This window comes from Artemia sp. Qi Xiang Cuo, chromosome 14, assembly GCF_049724085.1.
Source record: "Artemia sp. Qi Xiang Cuo chromosome 14, ASM4972408v1, whole genome shotgun sequence".
Classification (NCBI taxonomy): domain Eukaryota; kingdom Metazoa; phylum Arthropoda; class Branchiopoda; order Anostraca; family Artemiidae; genus Artemia; species Artemia sp. Qi Xiang Cuo.
In genome coordinates, this window is record NC_142807.1 from 35,641,595 (window position 1) to 35,669,321 (window position 27,727).

The 27,727-nt window shown below is 36.2% G+C and overlaps 1 protein-coding gene across 2 annotated transcripts in view; it reads left to right on the top strand.

The window, feature by feature from the left end:
- The window catches only part of Tmx3 (Thioredoxin-related transmembrane protein 3), a 234,963-nt gene extending 227,773 nt beyond the window's left edge, over nt 1-7,190 (top strand). For both annotated transcript variants that reach the window (XM_089100129.1, XM_089100130.1), the window contains one exon: nt 6,938-7,190. In XM_089100129.1, coding sequence (XP_088956255.1) covers nt 6,938-6,960 — 23 coding nt within the window. In that variant the 3' untranslated portion in view covers nt 6,961-7,190. The remainder of the gene's footprint in view (nt 1-6,937) is intronic.
- Nucleotides 7,191-27,727: the final 20,537 nt, after the last annotated feature.

Here is a 27,727-nt window from a genome sequence, read left to right on the forward strand (position 1 = left end):
AAAGTGACCCTTTGTCCGCGTCTCCGGAGACGATGCGAACCTGGTGCCTAAATTTTTCAAGTTGCGTAGAGCGTTATACTTGTTCCATAGTTTGAGAGTCACCTACGGAACCGGTTCCGTAGGTGAATATGCTTTGATCAGATGTGTTCTGAATTAAAGAGACGGATCCTGATATAAAGCTTGTGATTAGAATTAGGACAATGAAAAAATGAGGGTGCTTTATTGCGGAGCATATTGAAATTAATGCCTTCTATTTTGAAATAGTTTCACCCTACCCTATTAGATTTTATGTGATGTTTACCGACACCCATTTATCACGCCTATATTTACGATTTGAGAGTGCTACGCGTAAATACCCGTATATCGAATGGAAAATTGCTTTGATTATTATAATTGTTTTCATCCTCCTCTAATATATCCCTTTTTCTCAATGTTATTGACGTCAAAACTTGAAAATAGGATAATTTATGTCGAAAGTATTTATTTTTACTGTCGTTGAATGGCATCTTGATTAAAGAAATTAGCCGCGTAAATTGCATTAATATTATATGATAGAATCTACTTTTATTTAATTTGGTTCAGAACCGTACGAAATTTACTTCTTGTTTGTCTCCTAAGCTCCTTGATTGGAGGCCGGGATTTGCTGATATAGGCCCACTATATTCTTCGGAAGGAAAGCAAAAAAAAAGCACACACATATGGGATGCTTTGTTTCATGAGCAGCTTTTACATGTATTTTTATTGTTGTGTGCTGCAAAATTAATTATAGTATGGAGCACTGAGTGTATGGAGCACTCGTCAACTGATTCAGACTTTTTTTTGCGTTTCGCACAAATTTAGCTCGCTTTTTCAGAGCTTATTTGAAACCAGATTAGTCTTATATACGAGTAATACGAAACAGACGAATAAAAGTGTGCTTTATTATATAATGGAAAGAAAAATGAAAACGATGTAGTTTGTTGTAAAACAATTTCGTTTTAAAATCAGTATGCTATTCTCTAGAGTTCTTTAACGTCTCCTTCAAGGCGTTAACTGATTTTCTCGTGTAAAATCATCTATACTTGTTTATAAAATAAAAAGATAAAAATAAAAAAAAACGAGGGGGACTTACTATTGATTGATAAAAACAAACATATGAGTTTCTTGTGAAAAATAGTACCCCAAAACGTTGGAATGAGTTTCAAGAACAGTTAGGGTAATGATACTCTTGATCAGAAGTGGGTTTGCAGATGTGGATTAATGGTACATGACCGCTGTATTAATAGTTCTTCCATTTTTTTCTTTTTTTTAATTGCAACAGAATAAAAGAAACAAGAAAATAAATAATCCCAACTTATTAATTCGCTGAATAATTTTCCATTCCAAAATCATAATTGGCAATCATTCCATAAAATATTTTTCATTTCTGTAAAATAGTTTTAAGAGAATCGAGAATCGCTAGAAGTACCATTGCTTTAGAAAAATTCTTTTTAGAATAATCCAAAAATGTTTTTAGCAAATTCAAACAATATAAGAACAAATAAATATGGTTAACCACGGAATAAAAAATATTTAAAAGTAAATGCTTTTAACTTAGCTGCTTTTATTTTTTCCGCATAGAGCACTTCTTTCCATCTTCTGGTTTTCAAATTTAGTGATGTAAAAGATACGCATTCGAAAAAAGTACTGTACAAAACACTCGCGAGGAAATAGGTCACACGAAATTGGGATTAACAGTTGGGACGCTCTTTCCCATGCTTGCCGTACGATTCCCTCGTTCCAGCAGTGCGTCATTTCAGTCTGGATGATGTACTCAAGTTTTTTCCAATACTCAATCAAGGAGATTGCAGGAACAAAAAGGTTTGAGAAGTCTGAATTGGCTTCTTCATAAGCTTTCATCCGCATGAAATCAAACACTGAATCAAAAAGAGAAATACCTGATTCAAATAACCCAGTTCTACACTTATCACACGAATGCTTTTCCAGAATCTTTTTGCAGAATACCCCACTGCGTATGCAAAATTTGATTCCTCTGTTAAGGTGAAAACCTCAACATTCTCATCAAAATCAAACTCGTGAGGCTCATGAATGTCGCTGCTATCACGTCCGGCTTGCACAATTCTTTTTCCATGAGGGTTAACTGATGAAAAAACTTCGGATAAAAGAGATTGATGGAAAGAAAGTGCTTCACAATTCCCCGTCGAATTTGAAGAAACCGAAAAGCTTCTAAACGTTGCTTGCTTGTAAAGGGCAGGAGAATTGCGACGCAGTAGGTTTACCGTTTAAACCCCCAGAGCGTCGTAGTAAGCCGTAGAAATGCTCTAGACTATCCTGGTTAAGTCTCCTCGTACAAACATATTTAAACCCATGCTTCATCAAATCTTCTGATAGACTGAGGATGGCAGAAATAGTCAGCTGCCATCCCTCTGCAATAGATTGTTTTCCCAACATCTTTCCCCACACTATTAACAAATTTTAAATCGCCTAAAAATGAACTGGCCGACCTCAAAAATTGGAATGATGCGCTTTCCCTACAAATTGAGCGTCTATACATTTTTTTTTCCTAAAAATCCAAGAGAATTAACGCAGTCGAACAGCTTATCAAAGAAATTTACAACCTTTGCTGTTCCTGCGGCCTGCGGATGTAACAAACCTTTACTCAAGTAAAAATTGAAACAATAAAGTAACAATAAATGGAAACAATAAACAAAAAACTATAGTGTCTAAGACAAAACTTGGATTCGAAAAGCTTAAAACGTGCTAGTCTTTTCTGCATAACTTTTTTTTGTGCTTTGAAACTTGAAAATATTGGAGTTTACCAGTCAATGGTGCACCGTCCGATAAATTAACCCTAAGTTTGGGGGTAAGTAGCCAAAGTATTTGAAATTGAGCTATAATACAGCTGTGACTTTCTGGTCATTTATCGTCTTTATAATTAGTGTAAATTGTAAAATCTTTCCCTTAATCTTTTTTGTTTGCTCACTATTTCTCACTGAGTAGGCTACAGCCTTGAATTAACCCAATAAAACGTATATAACTACGGCCCATTTCCAGATTTCTCATTAGCCTATAACCTTAAGCCTAGACTAGGTCAGTATTTGCTAGTTTTCGGCTCACTCGGGGTTCGGGTCTTTGCCCTGGGGCCCTATCCCGAATCTCTCCGTCTCCTCGAAAAGTTTGTTTTATAGAATCTAGGGGATGAAAGAAATCCCGCCATTCTGGAATTTTCTAAATTTATATTTTGATAGCCTACAACATTGAATTCTAAGTAGATCATGGTATGTTCATTTCTTAGCTATCTCATTATGGTACTAGAATAGAAATTTTCTGAATTTTGAAAAAAAAAAAACATTTCATAGCCTACCTGTTATTTGGCACAGCAAGGAATTGACTCCTTCTTCTTTTGCATTTTTTCGATTAATATCGCACCCTTCGAAAAAGCATCGAACGCCCAGTCTGGTTGCTAGCCGTCAACGCTTAATAATAATCAGTTTTTTAAACACAATACTTTTTCTGTATATCCATATCGCACGATTTATTCTTTAATTTCAACCTGCTAATATTCGACAATTACCCGGTCACTCGACGTATGAATCACGCTCTAGCATAATCTATTGGCTTGGAGCGATTAAGTAATACAGCATTTTGCGTCTAGAGGCGCTGAGGTACACGGGGTCACTTTTGGAGAGTTTTGTCAGTACTTTGTATGTGTTTATACTTTGGTTTTTTTCAAATAATACACATAAACAGGTTAGACATGCTTTGTTATGAAAATATCTGCGCGTCAATTTTCATAACAAAGCATGTCTAACCTGTTTATCTGTATTATTTGAAAAAAACTACGTTTTCTAAAGAGTTAAAGAGGCTGAGTTACAAGGTCGAACCTTAAAACGTTCAGGGATTAGGAGGCACAGTTGGGGGGCTGTTAAAGAGGCTGAGTCACATGCTTGAACCTTAAAACGTACAGGGATTAGGAGGCACCCTGTACGACGTGATTTGAGTATTCAGGAATTAAAAGCCTTAACACAAGAATGTTCAAGAGCGGGGGTTTGGGGGCGGCAGCCCCCCAACTTTAACTCCTGACACGATCAGCTAACAGTTAGTCAAGCAATAATAAGTAATAAACTGTACAAAAACGTGCAGAAATTATTTGAAAAAAACTACGTTTTCTAAAGAGTTAAAGAGGCTGAGTTACAAGGTCGAACCTTAAAACGTACAGGGATTAGGAGGCGCAGTTGGGGGCTACCGCCCCCCAAACCCCCGCTTTCGCAGCCTTTAAATATAAAAAAATTTCTTTAAACTGAAAGTAAGGAGCGACATTAAAACTTAAAACGAACAGAAATTATTCCGTATATGAAAGAGGCTGTGCCTTCCTCAACGCCTCGCTCTTTACGCTAAAGTTTTTATTGTTTAAAAAGAGTTGTGAGAAAGTCAAACTTTAGCGTAAAGAGCGTGGCGTTGAGGAAGGCACAGCCTCTTTCATATACGGAATAATTTCTGTTCGTTTTAAGTTTTAATGTCGCTCCTTACTTTCAGTTTAAAGAATTTTTTTTATATTTAAAGGCTGCGAAAGCGGGGGGTTTGGGGGGCGGTAGCCCCCAACTGTGCCTCCTAATTCCTGTACGTTTTAAGGTTCGACCTTGTAACTCAGCCTCTTTAACTCTTTAGAAAACGTAGTTTTTTCAAATAATAAAGGAATAAATGAAACCTAAAACGAATAGAAAGTTTAGTAACTAGTATGTATAATCAATTTTAATTTAAATCACATAAAAAGTACTAGAAAAAGGAGTGGGGTGGCCACCCAATCAAGTCCTCTAAAGCTTGAAATCGCGACCTACTTCGTTTTCGCTCAGATTCAAGATTTACATTGTCTATTGCTCCGAATCTATTCTTACAGACTTAACTCTTTTCATACTAAATTGTTACATAGCCCAGACTTCGGTAATTATTGCAGCGAGTCAGGACTTGCCTTAGGTCAGACTTATTTTTGCACCGAGTTGAACTTGGCTTTTTTTTTTTATTTGTTTTATACCGAGTCAGTCTGCAGCCTGAACTTAGCTTGTTTTTGCACTGAGACTGTGACATTTATGCATGATTCCAGATTAAACAAGAATCGTAATGTATGTCTTTTTGCTAAAAATATGGTTATGGGGTTGGAGGGATATGGAGGGGATCAAAGGATCAATTTTCCTCGAATAATACAGGTTTAAATTCTTTTAATGATGCGGTTTTAACAATGCAACATGCCAAGATTTTTAATTCTTAGTCACGAATTTTTGTCTAATTTTTTTTTGTAAAGGTGATTTTTTTAATGTAACAAGTTCTGATTACTTCTCTAGTCCATGGTTTAATGCAGAACAAGTTCATGTTATAATCTTCACTTCGATAAGAATTCGATTCTCAATGGTGGTCAACATTGTTTTCTAAGAAGTAAAACTGAAAACATGACTTTATCTATTGTATTCTGTACTGACATGGTTGAATATGTCAGACTTTCTGCTCATCAAGTACGTTTATAGGACATTTTGTTTCTTTTTCTTTAGAATTATGGAATGGTACCAGATTCTTCAGAATCTACTGTGATTTGTACTCTTTTGCCTCTTTGTATTGTCTTCACTCTTAGTTAATCCTCTTGTTGTCCTCTTTTCGCACTATTTATTATCCCTATGTGTTCCTTGAAAATAATATAAAAAGGCCCTGGTTTAAAGACAACAAAATAGAGTTTATGATTATGTAAGAATTTCAATGAGCACGTGACCGCTTAGTCCCATTTAGATTCAAAGAGAAAGTCTTGCGAGTCTATTGATTTGGAATCCTCCTTCATGTAAGGTTCCAGCATGATATATCCGTAGAAAACCAAAATTGTGAGTACTGATGCTAATTTTAAATTAACATTTCTGCTTAATGGTTTGTAAAAACTAATGAATAATGGTTTATTTGCTTCATAGTGCCACATGTGCTAATACTGATGGCGGAGTGTATGGTATCGCGGTCGAGACGGGCCACCGTTTCTACAAGTTTTGCCCTTGCTGGTATTCTTGTTGTGGGCGTGCCACTGTTACAACCAGCATGGATGCGACAAGTTTACTTTCCGTGGGGCGCAATTGCCACGGTATTAAGCCCAAAATTCTTCTTTTAAAAATCTAACTTTCCCCCAGGAAAGATATCCTCTATAATTTAGGACCTCCTCGCCTATACCAAACTCTGCCCTCTCTCTAAACTCTATTTAGGCTAGTCGAAAAGAAGGCAAAGGTAAAAGTAGAAAAAAAATCTTACTATTCTGATCAAATTCACAACAAGAACTAAATATCAAACAATGAACACTTCACGAATAGCCTCTGACGTTGAGGCGCATAAGCTCTGACTAAATGCAATGAATTGCCCATTCAAATCGAAGTGTGAAATCTACCCTTCGATTTTCCAAGCTAATTTTATATCTGAATGAGTCACCATCATTCTGCATCCTTCAGGGGGCTTTGTTAATTAGAGGATCCTTTCTAGACGTCTCGTAATGGGTTAACCGAGGGATAATATTAACAGGGTAAAAAGAAATTAAATAATAGCTAGGATCAGAGTTGAAGTGCTGAAATTAAAGAAAAATTAAATTAAGTTTGCAAAAAGGGCATTTATCTGATAATCAAGGCTAATGGCCCTAATACGGACCAAATTTTTTTAAAAGATTTGCCCACTATTAAAGTATTGCCAATTGTATCTTTCTTAAAAAGGCAATTACAAAAATTGGATATTTATTTTACCCTTTATTTTGTCCCTGTGTGTATTTTTTCAGATTTACCAAACATCTGCTGATTAGTTCTTTAATAATCTTTTAATTATCATCCATAGATTCTCTCCCTTTTCAGGCAAGTATTTCTTATGCTCTTCTTCAGAATTGTTGGTTTCACCCAATTTAAGATGATTCATAGCCATATTTTATACTACATTTTATTTTCATTTTCAGATACTCATGAAAAGAAGGATTGAATTAATGTGGTCAGAGTTGCAACAGAAGATCTCAATTTACCGAAGCTGATATTTCCATTTTCTTGCTGTGACTTTTTCTTTTTTCTATCATCATTTGTTTGTGTCTACTTTTTTGCCTGTGCTTTGTCAGTTTTGTGACCCGCTTGTTTTTACAATGATTAAGATGTTCTCTCCTTGTATTTTTGCTAATAAATCTAGTCTCATGTTTTATATTAGATGCTAGATTTTTTATTTTTTTAATTCTATTTTCATCAATAACTTAGTTATTGATGTTAGCAAGTCTGCTCTTGACAAAACAATTTCTTGTCTCAAGAAAAGAAATACTATCTTTAAAAAGGTCTTGGTGTAATCGTTGTTGCAAGGTTGCCAACAATCAATATTGTTAGGATCTTGTGCCTTTCTGTTGATGCTTAGTCTAAAATATATTCACCATGTTCAAATATAGCTTGTGTTTCAGCAATATATTTTTTAAATCAGTCAATTTTGCAATTATTTCCTTATTTCACGTATCATGTTTATAATTTTAATTGAAAGCATCTTTATGGTTGAGAAAAAGTCGACAATGCTTCAGGTTCTGCAAGTGGCCACTTCCGTTTAAGTGTTGTTTAAATAGTCTAATAAAAACAGTATGTTTCAACCTAATACTGGATTATTTCTACTATGGGACCCTCTCAGTTTCGTCGTATCTTCTTTTACCTTCTTCCTTCCCAACGATTATTTAATAATTCATTTTAATCTTGTCTTTTAGTATTCCCTTGTCTTTTTTATTTGCTATTATTCTGATCCTGTCGTGTATTGGGGGGAGGGGGAGGCTGAGAAAAGAAAGTCGCACTACTGACAGGACAACGACTGAAATACTAACCTGCCGAAATCTCGTTCTCGGTCGGTAAATGGAACAAATCTACCAACTCAATTTCTAAGTCAGTTAAAAACATAAATAGTACAAATAAAATGATAGAACTAATTAAATTAAAGGATGAAACTGACTGAACGTTTACTTTTATCCTCATGATTTTCAGTAATTACAGTGGTTTAGTCAGCCAGAAACAACGTGTTATTCCCTGGAAATTTTAACATTTGACAGCAACTACTTGTAGGTAGTAACTGACTCTGTAGCAACTGGTTGGGAAACAGGGATTTGTGCTGACATGGGCTAGTTTGATTATTGATTTTTAGTTAAACAGAACAAATTAGCTACAGAAGATAATGGTAAATTAACTAAGTAAAAGAATCGTAAAAGCATTTTTGATCTCTGGATAATTTATATTTCTGCTTTGTTTATTGGGCAAGGTATTTTGCTCCGGCTTGATTTTTGACGAGTAATCACTGATCGGCGGTTGATTGGTATTTTGTTTTTAGTGTGTGTATTTTATTGTTCTCCTTTTTTGTGTTTTTCTCCTTTTCTTCGATTTTGTTTGTTTTGTTTTTTTCTTTCTCCCTACATTCTCGTCCATAAAGCTCTGTGGGAGGGGGGAGGGGGTAGTCAATGTTTTTTGTTGCATTAAATCTTATCTATCTTAAATAAATATGTCAGTATTGTGTACCATTCAAGCATAAATAATGTAGATTTTACTTGTACTACTTTTTTTTTTTAACTAATTTAGAAATTGAGTAGGTAGATTTGTTCCATTTTCCGACTGAGAACGAGATTTCGGCAGGTTAGCATTTCAGTTGTTTTCATGTCAGTAGAGTGAGTTTCTCTTCTCAGCCTCCGATATTTTACTCGATAACAACAGAGGCGTAACTGACATTTTTTGAAGGAACAATTAATTCTACATACGTGCTGGTCATTTTTATCGACTTCTTACTTTAATACTGTTGCTATACCGTAAAAAGTATTTGAACAACTCATTAGTCACCAAGTAAAGTGCTTTGAACAGTATTGGACCGCTCTTGGCGCTTCATTGTTATTGATTAGTGAACTCTTAGATTTTGCCTTGAAGCCGGCAGAGTTTTAACTAATTGTGCCGTTTCTTCAGGACCTAGGATGAAACTTTCAAAAAAAAACTTATATTAATTTTTTTTCAAAAGACACTTTCCGAAAACAAAGTTTTCGAAGGAATAGTGGAGACGCTTATGAAACTTAATGCCAGTAGATATAAAGTTCTATAATAATTTAAACTCAAAACGACCAGAAATTACTATTAAAGAATAAATGAAACCCAAAACGAACAGGAATGAAAAAAAATGATCATACCAAACATAAACATAACAGATACTCATTTAGATGAACAAATAAATCATTAAACGAGTGAAAATCAAACTGAATATTCAAGTTAAACTAAGGACAAAAAAAAATTACTGCAATCAGACGGTTGGCCACTACCCCCTTTCAGGGGCGTCGTTTGGGGGTGGCAAGGGGGTACAGTTACCCCCCCCCCAAAAAAAAAAATAATGTGGAGAATAACAAATATTATACATCCCATGGCCTTTGACTATCCAGATATGGACACCTCTTGCCTCCCTCCCTAATAAAAACGCTGGAGATTTGCCCCTGGCCCCCTTCCACCTCCACTAATCGTAAAAGTCCTAAAGCGTTTGCGCTTCAATAAAAACATTTCTTTTATATCTATAACATTGGAAAATAGAAAATGACGCAATAAGCTTTAAAACCTTTACTGTTTGGGGGGGGGGAGTAGCCACACTCCAGTTTTCTCGTAAGTTTTGTTTGTTTTAAGTTTTAATTGAATATTCAGTTTTATTTTTACTCGTTTTAAGATTTATCTATTTATTTGTATCCGTATTTGTTATCTTTATGTTTGATATTAACTAGAAAAACTTTTTCCTCAAAATAAGTTTTTCAAAGAAAAGCAAAGAACTACATTAAACCAAAAATGAGCAAAAATGGGCTTAAAACCCCTGTGCCTTCCCAAGGCCAGAACATAATTTGCCCTTTACTGATAAAATATAAATGTTTTTACTTTCATAACTTAAAAAATCAAATAATATTGATTACTAAATATCAGTAAATTTATATTAAACTGACAATTCACATTCATTTGTATTTTTTTCTGGCCATGGGAAGGCATAGGGGTTTTGAGCCCTACTCATGTTAATTTCTGCTTGTTTTGAGTTTGACTCGGTTATTTATTTTAATTTCTGTTCGTTTAGGGCTTCATTCTTTTATCAACGCTGATTTGTGGTAGTTTCACAATTGGTAGATTATTTGATTTATTTTTGCTCATTTTTGGTTTAATGGAGTTCTTTACTTTTTTTTGAAAAACTTATTTTGTGGAAAAATATTTTTTTAATTAATTTCTGTTTGTTTTATATTGCTTCTACTACTAACAACTCACCGCAGCACCAAGCCGCCTGAGGCCAACACAGCTACTAACGCTCCTCCTCCACCCCAATCTATTCAAAGCCTCCCTTTTTACACAGTAATTTGAGGGGGATTCATCGTCAAAGACATAATTTCCAGATCTTTCAACTACGTTGAAAAAATGGCTATTTAAAAATTTTGATTGTATGTGTTTGGGGAAATGGTGGGCATGAGAGGGGGATTAGCTGCCCCCAAATTACTATAGACTATTAAAAAAGGAACTAGCCATTTCAATTTCCAATCGAATAAGCTCTTGAAGTTTCTACGACAACGCTTTCTATAAGAACCTTATATGCCCCCAGGGCAAAACTTACAACCCTTGCCCTGAGGGTTCTGGGGAGAGGGAGGGTTGTCATCCTTAAATACCTAATTTTCAGAACTTTTAACTACGTTGAACAAAATAAATATCTCAAAATTTTTATTGGATGTGTTTGGGAAAACGGTGGGCGTGAGAGGGGGGTTTGTTACTCTTCAATCACTTTCGACTGTTAAAAAAGGCTCTACCCCTTTCAATGTCAAGTCGAATGAGCCCTTTTTGAAGTTTCTACGGCAGCTCTTTCTATAAAAACCTCATATGTCCCCAGGGCATAACCTACAACCCTTTCCCTGACGGCTGTGGGGGGGGGGTTCATCCTCAAAGACATAATTTCCAGAACTTTCAACTACGTTGAAAAAAAGGCTATCTCAAAATTTTGATTGTATGTGTTCGGGGAAATGGCGGGCGTGAGAAGGGGATTAGTTGCCCTCTCATTGATTTCGACTATCAAAAAGGGCAATAGCCATTTCAATTTCCAATCGAATAAGCCCATTTTGAAGTTTCTACGACAACACTTTCAATAAAAACCTTATATGCCCCCAGGGTATAACTTACAATCCCGGCCCTGAGGGCTGTGGGGGAGTTATCATCCTTAAAGACCTAATTTCCAAAACTTTCAACTACGTTGAACAAAATGGTTATCAAAAATTTTAATTGGGTGTATTTTCGGATAAGGTGGGCGTGTGAGGGGGGTTAGTTGCCCTCCAATCATTTTCGACTATTAAAAAGAGCACTAGCCCTTTGAATTTCCATTCGAATGCACCCTTTTTCAAGTTTCTACGGCAAAGCTTTCAATAAAAACCTTATATGCCCCCAGGGTATAACTTGTAACCCTTGCCCTGAGGGCTCTGAGGGGAAGGGGTAGTCATCCTCAAAGAAATAATTTCCAAAACTTTCAACCACATTGAACAAAATGGCTATCTCAAAATTTTGATAGGATGTGTTTGGATAAATGGCTGGCGTGAGAGTAGTATGTATATAACGATTCCAGGAGGGGTGTCCCCCCATATAGGTATAACGATTCCGAGCAGAGTGTCACCTCATATAGCTATAATATTTACGTGCAGACAGTGTAATGACCGATTCAACTACCGTGAAAATTCGTGCTGATCTATGTTCAAAGGGCATGATATTTTCACGGTGGTTGAATTCCGGTCATCACACTGTCTGCTTGTATACGGGACTGTCTTGTTGTAAGCATGGCAGCTATATGGTGGGACTGTCTGCTTGTAAATATTATAGCTATATGGGAGTATTTATGTTTAACCTTGAATACGGATATAAAAACTCTGACAATCAGTTATTTCCTCAGTTCAACATTGACATTTGAGATATAATGATGCATTCAAACAAAAGGAATATTGACAAAAGCTACAAACAAGAAGTAAGTTATTCTTTTATATTCTTAGTGGGTAAAGAAATTAATTCTAATAAAATTTATACAGATCCCATTATAGTTAACTGATAGTCAAATATTTTTTGAATCTGGATCTCCAGAGGTCGGTAAAGAGCAATATCAAAACATGAAAAAAAGTATGTAAACACTGCATTTAAATGGATTGCGAGCTTAGCACATGAGGTAGATCATACCTATTTTTTATTCCGGCCCAAAGGTCCCCACAATCGTTCCCCACCGGCCCAAAGTGCCACAATCGTCATAAAACACACTAAGAACATAAGAAATTTACATTTAATATTTTCCAACTTCAAAATGGGAAGTATATAGATATGTGTGTTGCGACTTTTAATATTATAAAAATAATATTTGTAGTGACCAATTTTTTTTTTTTTTTTTTTTTCTATTTTTTTTTTACTTTTTTTTCTGAGTTTTTTTTTACATTTCTAAATCATATCAGAAAAATAGAATGAAAATTTTAATTTAAATTTAAAAAAAACTTATTCTTGTGCATACTAATGATGAGGACTGATGATTCTCTTTCAAGATTTTTTTTCATGAAAAACAAACTTTTTTCTTAGGATTTTTCAGAGCTCCCCCTACCCATTAAGAAGATAAGAAAGGGCGAAGCGACTCTGGTGGTCATCTCAAACAGACCATCGGTTATGCAACATGGTTGTAGGTCGAATCCATTAATACCATCAACATTAACCATAAACCCCCCGATAGCCAACTATCCAGCTCCTCAATCCAGTATCCACAGCAATATGTCACAGCCATCCGGACCCATCGTACACCAGCCAATTGTCAACTGGTCAACTGCCACACTCAACATTCAAACCAAACTCCCATTCCATGAAGCTAATGTGGTCATTGAACCAGTCACCTCTATCCGTGATCACGTAAGAAAAATTGTATCTTCTCTCTCTCTCTCTCTCTCTTATCTCTGTACATATCTATCTCGGTGTGTGTTAAAAAAAAAAAAAAAAAAAAAAAAAAAAAAATGTAAATGTTAGGATCTAGCATGAATTAAGAATTAAAAAAAATTAATAAAAGGGTAGCGGTTCTACAGATTTAGATCATTAAACACTGAAAATATTTTTTTTCAGCTTAATTGAAGTGTCACATCACCGTATAAAAAAAAAAATATGGCATAATTTTTCTTTCTTATACCAGGTTACACTCGAAGAATCATATTAAACACACACAGACACAAACACACACACAGACAGACAATCTAAATATTCATTTTCTTGTAAAAGAAAAAATAAATTCATATTAATTTTTTAGATAAATGTACAGGAACTCCCGCCACCAACAAACCTAAGGAACAGTAATCTATTTGATAACATGGAAATACCTTTATTACCACCACCAACACAATTTGAAGAGGATATCCATGTCGAGTCAGAGGAATGGATTGAACAGTTGTTAATCGATTGGTTTGGTGATGATAGTTGTTGTATGATTCCTCCAAATATAGGGGATAGTTATGTTAATGTACCAACTATATTTAAAGGGGGTATGACTCAGCCAGCTAACCTCGAAAGAGCTGATCGTTCCAGTCCTGATACACTCGAGGGGTTTGTTGAGTGAATTGGGGGATTCGACAACACATAAAATCCTCATCATTGAGCAAATGGGTGGAGGAAATGAAATCCCCGTAACGCCCCCTGTCATGCCCGATTTTAATTTAGTTGACTCTGCCTTGCACAATGTATTTGTTTATAGGGCTGAGTTTGAGGACCCATTTAATTCACTAACATCAGGTAGCATCATAATAGATCCGGTGGACATAGTACACTCCTATGTGGGCAAGATTCGAGCCCTTTTTGAAAGAGTGATTTGGGTGGGTGGTGGTAGGGATGGGATTAAGGCTGCCATCTTACAAAAAATAATTTATTTGAATGAAAAGGCAAATGAGGTGTATGAGCGTTATTTACGTACTAAAATGCTACCACTTCATCAAAATCTGAATAATTTTGAGGGGTCTTTAATGGAATGGGTTGATAATATAGCAACAAAATTGGAAAATTATACTGTGTTGGGTAGTGGGTCGGTGGTTTTATTTATTGGGAGTTTGGATATTAATGTGGATAAATTTAAAAATAATTTTATTTTAAGGGGAGGCCGCGGGAGTGGGGTGGTGGGGGCAGAATATAATGAAGATTTAAATCGGTTTATAGGTATACAACGCTTTCGTTTCTATACAGGGCTTCAATGCTTCAAATATGCATTTCTTGTGGCAGCTTACAAGCCTCTGCAACGGGAAGCTAGTAAGACACTGTTGGACGATTATGCTGTAAATGGGAGTCCAAATTTCCCTAAAGTAGATTTTAACTTTTTAATTAATGAAGATCCAGCAACACAACGTGGGGTAATAAATTTTGAGCCGGCTAATACGCGTTAGCAGATCGTTATTACTGTTCTAGACGATGAAACCGACGTTTAAGGGGATGTTCATAAAAAGGGGGGTGTTTTGCCAGTGGTGGATCTATCAGCTTACTCAGTGTACCAATATGTGTTCCTTTTTTACAAGTCGGCCAGTAACCTTGATTCAAATGAACATTTTTTTCCAATACCGAACATGATTTGGGCTCTGGGAGAGGGTAAAAAGGGGAGATGGGCCTGTTACTGTTGTCTGACATGCTTTTCTAGATTCCGGTCAAAAATTAAGTTAAACAATCATATGAAGCATTGCAAGCGTCACGGATGTCAATCTGTGGAAATGGTTAGCGGTGACAGGGCCATCTTGCGATTTAAGAACTTTCAAAACTCGGTCCAACAGAGTGACAAGGTGGCCTTAGACTGCGAAGCTGCTCTCATAGATGTGTATGATCCATTGAATTCAAATCTTGTTATAAAAACATGAGGTCATTGCAGTCTCTTATGCTCAAGCACAAAGAGACTCGTGTAATTCCATGCAATAGGTAGAGGTAGTTGAGAGATTGGGTGGTGAGGATTGTATGCTCTCAGCCGTGACAGCACTCATTAAAACAGCAAATAAATCGATATCACGGCTGCGAAATACATCCTATCCAATGACTCTATCACCAGAGGACGAGTTGGCCATTAAAACTGAAAAAAATATGTTGGGTTGGTAAGGGGGAATTTGTTGAGGGTAATGGGAAAGCGGGAAAGGGGAAAGGGGGTAAAGGGATGGTCCGCGACCATGAACATTTGGGCAACCCAATTGTATCGGGATTGAGTAATTTTCGTGGAGTGGCCCATTAATCATATAATTTAAACATTAGTCAGCAATTTTTACTAACATTCTTTACGCATTATTCCAGCTAGGACATAAAATTTATTTTACTGGCATTGACACGACTGCAACAAGGTGGAGTTGTAGATTGCGCATGAGTAGCTGGTTCTATTTTTTATAATTTCATACCCAAATCGGCGGAAAAGCTGCTGCTCTTAGAATTCAAATGGCAAAAAATAGATAACGATAAATTGTGCGTGAATAAGATCCGTTTTTTAGACTCCTTTAGCTTCTTCCCCAAATCCCTAAGACAACTCATTGAAGTACAGAAAAGTGATGATTTTAATAGTTTCCCCCTCCTTAAGCAACACCTCCTTAAACAGCAGCAGCAGGACTTTTCAGACGGTGAAATTCATGATTTATTAACGTGTAAGGGCATATATCCGTATGACTACTACAACTCCACCGCGTGGCTTTCTGAGGAACAATTGCCGTCCATCACCTCATTCTATGACTCACTTTACGAGTGGCAATGCACCACTGCCGACTATGCATTTGCCAAAAGGGTTTGGGCTAAAGGAGGGTGTAAAAATGGGTGGTATTATTGCAAAATGTACCTGGCAAGTGATGTATTGACGTTGCAGGATATTGTCTGTAAGAGCACGGATAGAATCTATGGGGAATTCAGTTTGGATTTAGGTTATTATATTTCCACTCCTCATTTGGTGATGGATTTAATTCTTAAAATCAGTAAAGAGGAAATAGGCTTGATCACCGACGTGGATCAGTATCTATTTGCAGAGAGATCAGTAAGGGGGGGGGGCGGTACGTTTTTCATGGAGATCGTATCCTTGAAACTGATCCGACTGGACAAGACACCGGTGTAAAGTCGGATGCAGTTTTCTTAGGTATGAACTCCCTCTATCCGTTGGCAATGTTTCACTACTCTTTGCCGTGTGGAAATTATAAATGGCTTAACGATCCTCGTGCTTCAGATTTCCCCAACATTGCCAATATTGAGGAGAATGGACCGCGGGGATGGTTTTTTGAAATCGGTGGTAAAATACCTGTAGAGCATCATGACTTGGTGAAGGATTTTGTTTTTTCCGTATATAAACAAAGCAGTTACAAGGGATTCTTTGAGTCCATACAAAATTTCTAAGGTAGAGGATGGGAGTTCGCACTGAACATCTTCAATACAAAAACTTATCGCCAACCTTCATCCGAAAGAGAATATCGTTGTAAATCACGTTCTTTTGCGGTTGATGGTAGCCAACGGTTTCAACGTCACAAGTGTACATAGAGCCCTCCAATTTGACCAGAAACCCTATTTGAAAACGTTTATTGACACTTTTGTCAATAAACGTTCCGACGCGAAAACGAAGGTTGAAAAGGAAATTTTTAAACTCATTTTGAACTCAGCCTTCGGTAAAATGTGTGAGAGTGTACGCAATAGAAGTCGTTGTGACGTTGTGACTGACCCAAAAGAATGTGCTCGAATCATTGCCGATCCAAACTACATCATTCACCATCATAGACTCCAATATGGTCCTCTTAAATAGAAAAAAAAGAAATGTAGTTCTAAATAAAAATATTGCAGCTGGCAGTACAATAACCAAAATATCAAAAAAACTCATGTTGTCACTCTGTTACGACATGTGTAGGCACTAAGGGCCTGGGGAGGGAGAAGTTCAAGTATATTACGGGGTTACCGATTCACTTTTGCTAAAAGTTAGAACTGCGAATTTATTGGAAGATTTCGAAAAAGGCGTGCACATTAGCTCCCGAATGGACTTTACCAATTGGGACGAGTCCATTTACCCGGAGCTAGTGAAGCGCCAGGCGCTAAATCAGTTATTAATGTCAAAATCAGAGACGGGAAGTGACTTGATTTCCAGTTGTGGGCTTGCAGGTCCGAAGGTGTACTGTGTGCAAACACACAACGAGGTAATCAAAAAAGTCTGCAAGGGGGTGCCTAGACACTACGGAAATAAGAATTTCGACATGAATGTATACAGAAACTTTGTGGAAAATAGTATAGTTCCAAGGGCGAAGGTCATGGCGATTCGCTCTTTAAAATTTAAAAACCACACAGTTCGAGTTGATAAAATAGCCATGTGTCCCGTGTCGGATAAAGTCTATGTGTGTGCGGATGGTGTGAAGGTGCTACCCCATGGACATTATTTGACTTCTGACCGAGGTGTGTGTCGAGATTATAGACATCGACTCGGTCGGGAAAAAATTAAATAGTAAAGGTTGGGTGGTGGTTGGATTCTTTTTTTTAATAGTTATTTTTTTTCAATTCAACATTATTTTTTTTTGACAACTCAGCAGTAGTTTTTTTCCCAACTCAGCAGTTTCTGTTTTTTTTATAGCAAGGCAGAGTCGTATGTTCTGTTTTTTTTTGTAAATAAAAAAAGTGTTCAAATTGTTTTCTGGCCCCGCGGCCAGCCCGGGGGGTAGGGGGGGTACCGGCCTTCGGCCAGCCACCGCCAGCGGCCGCAGCACCCCTTCCGGGGGTGGGGGGGGGCGTGGGGGTGGGGGATCCCAAAATTTAAAATGCTGTAAATAAAAGTGATATTTTAAGTGCATTATTCATTAAATGTTGTATGTTTTTTATTAATAATAAAAGTGTATCTATTAAAGTGTTTTTTTTTCTAGTGCCTATGTAAATGTTGTATTTTTTATTATAAATAAATTAAAAAAAAAGTGTATTTTTCCATGTTTAATGTGCTTTTTTCAATGTAGTATTTTTTAAGTGTTGTTACTTTTTTATGTATAATAAAAGAAAATATGATTCTTTATTCGTCTTTTTCTTCTCATTTTTTTTATTCTTAAACGGAGTACTTGTAGGGAAACTATTTAGTCATTATACAGCTATAGTCTACAGTTAGTTGTCTAGGTGAACTGTTGAAGGGAACATGTATTAATTTAAAACACCATTCAGATCGTTTCTATGTGAACCATCAATGTCCGGCAAAACGACACTTTTAACAAAAATAATTCAAAATCGTGACAAAAGGTTTTTAGAAAATCCAACAAAAATTTACTATTGCTACAGTGTTTGGCAAGAATCCTATGATAGAATAAAAACTATTGAAATTCATACATGGACAGGATGCTTTCAACAGTATTGAATCAAAATCCGCGTTGATTATTGATGATCTGGCTGAATCCATTGAAGAATGGTTTCAGGAGATGATACAATTTTTCACTGACCGAAATCATCATGAACGGATTTTCATAGCCCTAGCTTTGTACAATCTGTTTCAGCAGAACTAGTGTATGAGAATACTTGCTTTGAATTGCACCTACTATATCATCTACAGGGTTGTTCGTGATTCCAGTTCCCTCATAACGTTAAACAGATAGGTGTATCCGGCCGAACCGAAACTTCTAATCTCGGCCAACAATCAGGCTACCAACAAACCCTATGGATATATTCTATTGGACCTCAATCAGAACACACCCGAGCATTTACGTGTAGTCACCGATATTTTTGACAATGAAATTACTCTATATCTGCCGGTGAACAATAAAAAAGATCGTTAGTTTCAATCATGACACTGAAGAAACTATATGAACATTGACATTTATTCACCGTCCTAGGTAATTCAAATCAACGACTTGGGAAGACCATACTCAAACATGGTTTCGACAGAGAATTCATTAATCTCGTATCTGAACTTTGTTTAAATCTAACCGACGGCAATGTTCAACTGCCAGAAGTTGTTAAGAAACAGACAGAGCAACATCGTTCACTTGTACGCTCCCTAGCATCAGCGGCAAGCAAAAATAAAGGAAACGATTTTAAAATAAAACGACTTCTTCAAGCGGGTGGTAACTTCTTTACACTTTTACTGCCAATCATTGCAGGACTTGTAAACAGTTTTCTCTAGAGCCGGAATGACCAAACCCTATAAATTGACTCCAATTAAACTTGCCCTTTTGCCAAAGGAGTATTTCGAGGACAATCTCAATAAATTCATTAACAACGAGACAATTGCCGACGATGAAAATTTAATTCTGCTTCAAAATACACTTCGCCGAGTGGACAAACACAAACCCTATCATGAGAGACCCCTCAAATTAAATGTTATTGATCCCAATAAGGAAATGACTCCATCATCTTCATCATCATCATCAACAACGATAATACCAAAAGAAGAAGAAGAAGATTTGTCTAAAATCATGGCAAGTGTTGTAGATCGAATGCCAAATTCCTATCGTGAACAGTGTAAAAGACTCTTGACATATCTCAATGACAGTGAACATGTTCAAATTGATGCCAATGGGAATCAGGTTGTAATCCATGGTAAGACCTATATTCTACTTGATTTATTATCAGATATGGTCACGAATCGTATAAAACTTGTATAATTTGACAGTCACCTGCATACTTTTTTAAACTCATCAAACTTTCCCTAAAGCCTTATTGCCAATAAACATATTTAAAACGATTAAATGAATTTAGTCAAATATCAAAAGATGTTTTTAAATCATTTTTGGAAAATACTGCTAGCACGCCAAGTGGAAACAATGATTAGACAAGAGTTATGAGTGGTGGAGTCAAGCGAAGACGTCTTAATATCACTGCATCCCCCTCACCATCACCTGTTAGTATGCAAAAGGGCAGTGACACTTCACTACGTGTTTACGTTCAAAATGGTTGAAGCATTGAAACATGTTTATGAGAATATTGGTGCAGTGGGAATTTGAAGTTCACCCACCACACTAACTCAAGTCACTGGACTTGAAAAGAATCGGGCGGCAGAGTATCTACAGAATGAATCAAGTTACACTCTACATCGTAATCGTAGAGTTCGTGGTAATCAGTGTCGAAAAACTAAAGCCTTTTTCCCATTACAAATACTACAAGCAGATCTTTTGACTCTGGATGAAATTCAACGGTGTCACAATCATCCCTACAAGTACATTCCAATTGTAATCAGTGTTTTTTAGTCGCTATGCATATGCCATTCAACTGCTGTCAAAGAGAGGTGATGAAGTTGCTCAAGCTCTTGAAACCATCCTCGATCAGGATGCTATAAGAAGATTCAAACGGATCGGGGTAGTGAATTTGTTAATCCTCATATAAAGAAGCGTCTATTGAAATATAATACAATCCTCTATCATAGTCATAGTCCGATAAAGGCAGTATTGGCCGAACCACTGATAAGAACTATTCGACTTTTAAGTTCTAGATATTACACTTTAAAAAATACTGCTGCTTTTATTCATGATTTGGATAAAATCATGTTGATTTATAATCAACGTCCACATAGATCCCTGTCCAACTCAACCCCAACAGAAGTTCATCATGATATCAATACATTTGACACTTTTCTTAAACTGTATTCCAATGGTGCTGGTATTGAGAAGAAAAAGAAGAAATTCACTGTTGGTGATACTGTTCGAATCAATCGAACTACTAATGTTTTTGAAAAGGGTAATTACTTATGGTCCACTGAACTTTTTAAAGTCTCCAAACTCTTGGACACTACACCCATAACGTATCGTCTACGTGACATGAAAGATGATGAGATTCTTGGCGGCTTTTATGATTATGAATTAAAAAAGTTAAAACACCGGAATCTATCAGATTGAAAAGATATTAAAGACTCGTACTCACAGGGGCATGAAACAGTTGCTTGTTCGTTGATTAGGATACAACTCTAATTTTGATTCTTGGATCAGTGTTAAAGATATTGACAGTGCCCGACGATTTTTGTAACGTTTATGTCCAATGTCTCCAACCCTCTCTACAATGATTTGAATAAGACAAGTGATTTTTGAAAGAAACTCTCCCCCACCATCAAATTCGATGATGGAAAGTATAAAGTTGCTCTATTCGACTGCATTCTCAAAAATACCTATGATATCCTGAGAAAGGATCGTGTGTATAATATAAAACTTACACCGTAGGGTTAGTCACTCTTTGTCGACTAGGAATGGGTTGAAGCACATAAATCTAGGGAATACCCGGATGTTACGTTGAGATACAAAAAATATGGTACTATGACATATTTATGTCACGCAATCAATACAAAAATCTCACTTCGAAGGAATGGTGCACCTTCCATTTTAAATATTCAATGGAACATGATAGGATTTACATTACCTCACCCGTTGACACTGAACTGATTCATCTCGATGATAATCTGAGAGATATTCTTGGCTTTAAACAGAATATGATCAATGAGAAAAACGCTGGAACTGTTAGCGGGATGGATCAAATTATTTTTGCTGATTATCCACCTGGTCTCGCCTCGGACTCTTGCATATTTCTCTACGCGTCCTATTTGGAAAAATCGAGAGTTAGTAATTCAAATGTCACCGTCACACGTGTTCTTTAGCGAAAAACAACCCATAAACAAGTTCATCGCTATAATATAAAATACCTTCAGTATGTACTTGTAAACACTTAGTATTTGGAATTCTGTTAGTTAACACTTAGAAGTGAATTAGGTGATCCTCTAGCAATAACAAAAGGTTTGGCCGTGATTACATGTCATTTTCGACCCATTCGATAACAACAACAACAACAAAATGGCTAATACAAAAAATACATTTATATGCCCTGATATTGATTGCTATGTTACTGCTCTCCAACCACGACAATTGGGTCATGGAATGGACTATTATAAAGGACGTTCGTCAATGTCGGGCTACGTTCTTGGCAGTTTGTTTGCTATGCTGTTTCATTCTGCAATACCGCTGGCTAAAAAATATATTGCGCCGGTTGCTGCAGATTTTGCGTCCTCTACGCTACACGATTGGGGGGATGGTAAAGATTTTAAAGAAAGTGTTTCAAAAAATCTGAGGTCCAGCGCACGATCCCGTGGCGAGCGATTGAAACAAAGTGGAAAAGGTTTTAAAAGGAGGAGAAAAATCTCTTCACTAATCAGTCTCTACTCAGGTCAGAAGCGAAAGACATCATCATCATCATCACTCTTGTCAAAGAAAAGGAAGAAAAAGAAAACCAAGAAGAAATATTTTTAGGTCAAAAAGGGACTTCATGTCCTAGATGCCATATCTACCCCACAGGGAAACTCATCTCACTGTCACTACATCTCTAAATCTTTTCAATGCAGAAAGTGTGGATGTCAGTGTAAAACATGGGTACTATGAATAATTCTATCCACAGCAACCCCTCTCTGAAAACATACATAGATTTATCGTCCACATTTATTGATTTAAAAGTTGTGGTGAGGAAAACGTCTGACAATTCACCTCCCTCCAACGTCGATGGACTATCCTATGAGAATGGTATATTACACAACTTATTTAAACAAATATGTGTCTACATAAATGGAACATTGGTGAGCACCAGCAACAATCTATCAAACTACGCTAGTTACATACAATTTATGTTGATGACTCCAATGACCTATAAGAAATTGAGAGGTTGCCAATGGGCTATGACTATAGAACAAATTTTGATACTGACGGTGAACTCACTTCGGCAGTGAGCAAGCAGTGAGTATCATTTAGTTGGTAGACTCAATCATGAAATATTCAAAATATCCCAATGGATGCCCCCAAATATTAAATTTGATATAAAGTTACAACTTGCACCGTCCAATTTCATATTGAATAAGACACTTGATGCAGCACCCAATGCTAATGTCAATCTAACTTCGGCAATACTTCATGTGCGAAAACAGCAGGTTATGAGTTCTGTTGCTTTGGCAGTTGAAAAACTAAGAGCCTCCGGAAATAATATCAAACTGCTCGTTCCTCACACAATCACAAATCAACGTCATATTGCCACTGGATCAAGTACCTACACCGATTCTTCATTTATCAATGGTGAAATTCCATCGAAACTTGCCTTGGCTTTTGTAAAAAGTGCCAGTGCCATAGGATCGTGGACAAGCTCGCCACATAAATTTGAATTATTTGGACTTTCCTCTCTTGTCTGTAAAGTAAATGGAATTCCTCTCTACAATTTATCCTTTGATAAATCCTATAGGACCCTATATGAGTTGACAATGCAATCCCTAGATCGAGATTCTCAACTATATGAAAATGGTATTACCGATTCAATGTTCGCAAAAAGTCATGGTATCATTGTTTTGGACTTGTCTGGTACTCAAGATATGAGCATTGTCCGAAAGGGTACTGTACGTTTAAAGTGTAATTTTGGCAAACCATTGATAGAGAGTGTAACAATAATCTCACTTAATCAACTTGAAACCTATTTGGAAATTACCCCCGACGGTAGTGTTCCTTTAAACTTGGCACTATGAACACCAATCAAATAATCAATACATTTGTTATTGATCTATTTCTAAGCAGAAAAACATCATACTGTACACCCTCAGATTCTCTTCATTACATTTATACTGCTAACACAACTATTATCATTCTTAATAGCAGCTCGTCGACTGTGAAGATGGGTCTTTGGCTATACATCTTTCAAACTGCTAAGAATATAGAATTTTTTGATCTTCTTCGTCTACCCTATATATTCTAAACCCCGCACATCAAAAACTATCTTGAAGGAAGTGGGAAGACAATTATTCAAAATTGGATGCGAGTACAGGATCTATCGACCAAAAGTTGTGATTCTTATGCATTACTTTATTTCATTTTTCGGTGTCATGATTTTACTTTCAGTGAATTTCTCAACATTTATGTACACAGTCCACGTTTGAATGACTTTCTAGTAGAAAATACCCTCTCAGACCTGTACAGTATTGATTTCAGTGCCCTAAGAATAAAGTGTTTTAAAAATATATGTGAATTTGTTTATTAATCAAATATATATGCACTATAAAAAGTCTATTGTCTTCATTTGTTTAGATTTCTTCTTCTTCTTCATAGTCATTTAGATTGTCATCATCATCATCATCGTCGTCAACGACGATTAGTGGTGGCAGATCATTTGGATTCAACTTGTACTGATCCTGTTGTGCAAAGTCCGGATCACATTTTCCACAACATATTGTAACTTCATTTTTATTAAATCTTCTTGTGAAGTCAATGATACTATTACGATTCATATTGAAAAATTCACCTGTTTCTATCTGATTATTTGAAGTAATGTTGCACACAATATTTTCATATGAAGAGTCACTTTCTGTCACAGCCAAATAAAAATCAATAGGTTTATAATCATTACTTGCATTGTCCTCACAACGATGACGCAGGAACCATACTCTCTTCATGTTTTTACAATTGAAACGTGTAGCAATAAAGGTTTTCTAGCCGTCCTAATAGCGGTAATGAAGATTGATCGCATCAAGTCTAAAATTATACCTTGAAAGCCGTGAAGTTACACCTTATAAGCTATCCGATAGCGCCGCCTATAGCGCAAAAGATTGTGTCAACTAGGCTAGTACCACCCTCAATTAATGGGAGAAAATAGAATATGTAGATATATAAATGTGGCCTCTTTTTTCTTGAGCTATCTGGAGATCCGATTCCCTGGGACCGTTACCTTGGAGATTTTGAGAACTAATTACCTATCATTAGGCTGGATACGGACATATAAAATGAAATAAACACAGGCAAAAAGACAATAGATTGATTGGGACTTACATATTTAAGTGCACAGCAGTGAGTTACTTCAAACGACAACAATGGTGATTGAGATACAACATGAAAGAATTGCCAAGCTTGAATGGCCAAAAATTCTATCTGAATGGTCCTGATTCTCCTTTACGAATACTTTCAAAAAGCGTTTTTACCCCACTCGCAAACACAGTTCTTTCGTCCTGCGCTGTAAGGACTGGCTTGCAATTGGCTCACGTGGCCCAAGGATGCGAGCCCTTCGTCCAATAATCTTTCTTAACTATTTTTGGATGATTTAGACGTCCAGACGGTTCTTATCGTTTAAACTTCCTTAGAAATATTATGCGTAGCATTTTTTTTGTTACTAATTATCTTAGTGAAATTCAAACCGACGAGCGTCATTTTTTGACTGAAGCTAGAATGCAATTTCTCTTTTAGCTGATTAAGAATATAGACTCTTGGAAGTGGTATTTGAACTCAATTAGGGGACATTTAATTTCTGTCCGAATCATCTTTAGAAGGAAAGAACTTTATTTTGGTATTTTAAATATATCGCATTTTGCTCATGGTACATATTACCCGCCCCATTAATTAATGACGCCCCGCCATTATGACTTGCTTGCCTTTGGGCTTTTGAATGTTCGCAATTTATTAATTATTTCTTCTACATAATTATTTTATATTTATGTTATGGCTTAATCAGGAGTGCTAAAAATTTTCTCTATTACTTTTCTTATTTTATTCTACATCCCTATCTAAAATTCATCTACCGGACTAAGATTATTCATGGTTCTAGGCTAACTACTATACTAAAGATTTTTTTTTTTGAATTCACTTTTTACAAGGCTCTTTTTTTTTCTTTTTTGCTGTCTATATGGCACACTACTTTCTATCTACGCTACATTAAATGAATAACATGATAATACTACACCTAATTCTACTTGAACATCTAGTGGTACATACATGAATGATTTATGACACACAATATTATGTTTACCATATTTACTGGTAAAATTAAAACACTTTCACTATTGGGATTTTTGAGTTATCAAAGTTATCAAGAAGTAACATATGTAAATTCACATCTATTTCATTACCTTCGAGTCCTTAGTGTAGTCAATCCTCCTGTTGTAAATTATTGTCCTTCACTCTTTTCGTCTTGGCAAAATTCTTTAAAGCACTTAAGCTATGGTTTCTTCATGGGACAGTTCAAGCACGATTCTGTTCACACGACAGGCTTTCTCGAATTGCCAACTGAGAAATGATGCTTCCAACTACAGGTGTGGGAATATGCCATCAGAGTTCATTCTCACCTGCTTTTCGATAGTTCATAGGGTGCCTTATCTTTTGGGATATTTTGAGGCACATACTCGTATAAAAATGTTCTTTTGTGTCTCTTATAAACTTGTTAGCTCATGGCTTGCGTCTATTAACCTTTGCGGTGATTCCTAGGTTAATCACGGGGGAATTGAAGTTTGGATTTGGAACGGGTTGACATCAAACTATAGTGACTCTTTTAACATATTGTCTTTAACTTCAACTTCAAATATCTTCAAATATCATTTAACTTCAAATATCGTTAAATATCTTCTAACTTCAAATATCATCACTATATAGTTAAATGACTCTGGAGTCCATAATGATTATCACGGTCGATATTTCTGTATTTATATCTTGTACTGATCGATGGGGTTCTCAGAATTAAACTTCAAATTGTCTTTAACTTCAACTTCAAATATCTTCAAATATCCTCAAATATTATTTAACTTCAAATATCGTTAAATATCATTTAACTTCAAATATCATCACTATACAGTCAATTGATTCTGGGGTCTATAATGATTATCAAGGGCGATATTTCTGTATTTGTATCTTGTACTTATCAATGAGGTTCTCAGAATTTATGTGATTATATAGTTCGATAATGCGCTGGATACTGAGATTCAAATATAGTGTTACCTGATACGTAATATGGTTCATGGTCGAACAAACAACAATCAAAGGTAACTGTTGTTTTCGTGGACGAAGCTGGGATGAAAATTGCCTGGAGTGTATGGAGAGTACTCTTCGTTGGTTGAGGTATGATGAAAATAGATGCTACTAGGTTGCATCTGCACTGGGCAACTCATTGTAATGCTCGATATCCAATGTGTCAATCCGCTTCTTGTAATAAAAATATCGAAGCAGAATCACACGTTCTTTAAAGTAAATGCTTATATTACAATTAAGTCACGTTTCTATTGGTTACTTTAATTTTACGCTTAGAGGAATATTTAAATAAATTCATTGATGATAGGGCAGAAAACTAAATTTTTATCATTTTGGTTGTAATGAAACGAAACTATTTTCCTTGAGACATTCAATAGATAGACGTTTCATCTCAGTTGTTATAGCTTAACGACTTCATAAAAGAGTTATTCTTTAACTTTAAGTGTGGTCTCTTATTATACTTTCTAATATACACTACTACATACACTTTATTTTAACTTCTCTCAACACTAATTTTACAACATGTTTCATGCCTGCATTGTTCACGCACGTCCGTGTTGTCTAAGAAACGCTTGTTGCAGCGTCGTAACCACACGGTTTTACGTAAACGATACTACAATGAGGGAACAAGACGTAACAAGGACGAGTGGAGACCTCTATACCCACTCGTTTTCTAATGTCATCCCTATTTCTTGGGTTAGACGTTCTCGTGGGGCTCCGGGTTTAACCTCAGCATTTCAGCTGTTTCCCCATGTTCTTCTCTTGGTTTTCGTCTTCTTAGTCTTAGGATTTTTCCGTAATTAAAAGTCAATAGGGGGTTCTTATGGTCAGGGAAGTCGCGAATACGACACATACGGCCAAAAGTATGTTCCACCAGAAATTGGTTGAGAATAATCCGTACTTATTATCCACATACGTTAATCTCTGGTCTTCATTTGTAAATAGGGGAATCTGCGAATCTAATACTTCTCTTACTTTTGTAAGCCTCATTATCCATTTATTATTTTCTATTTTTGACAA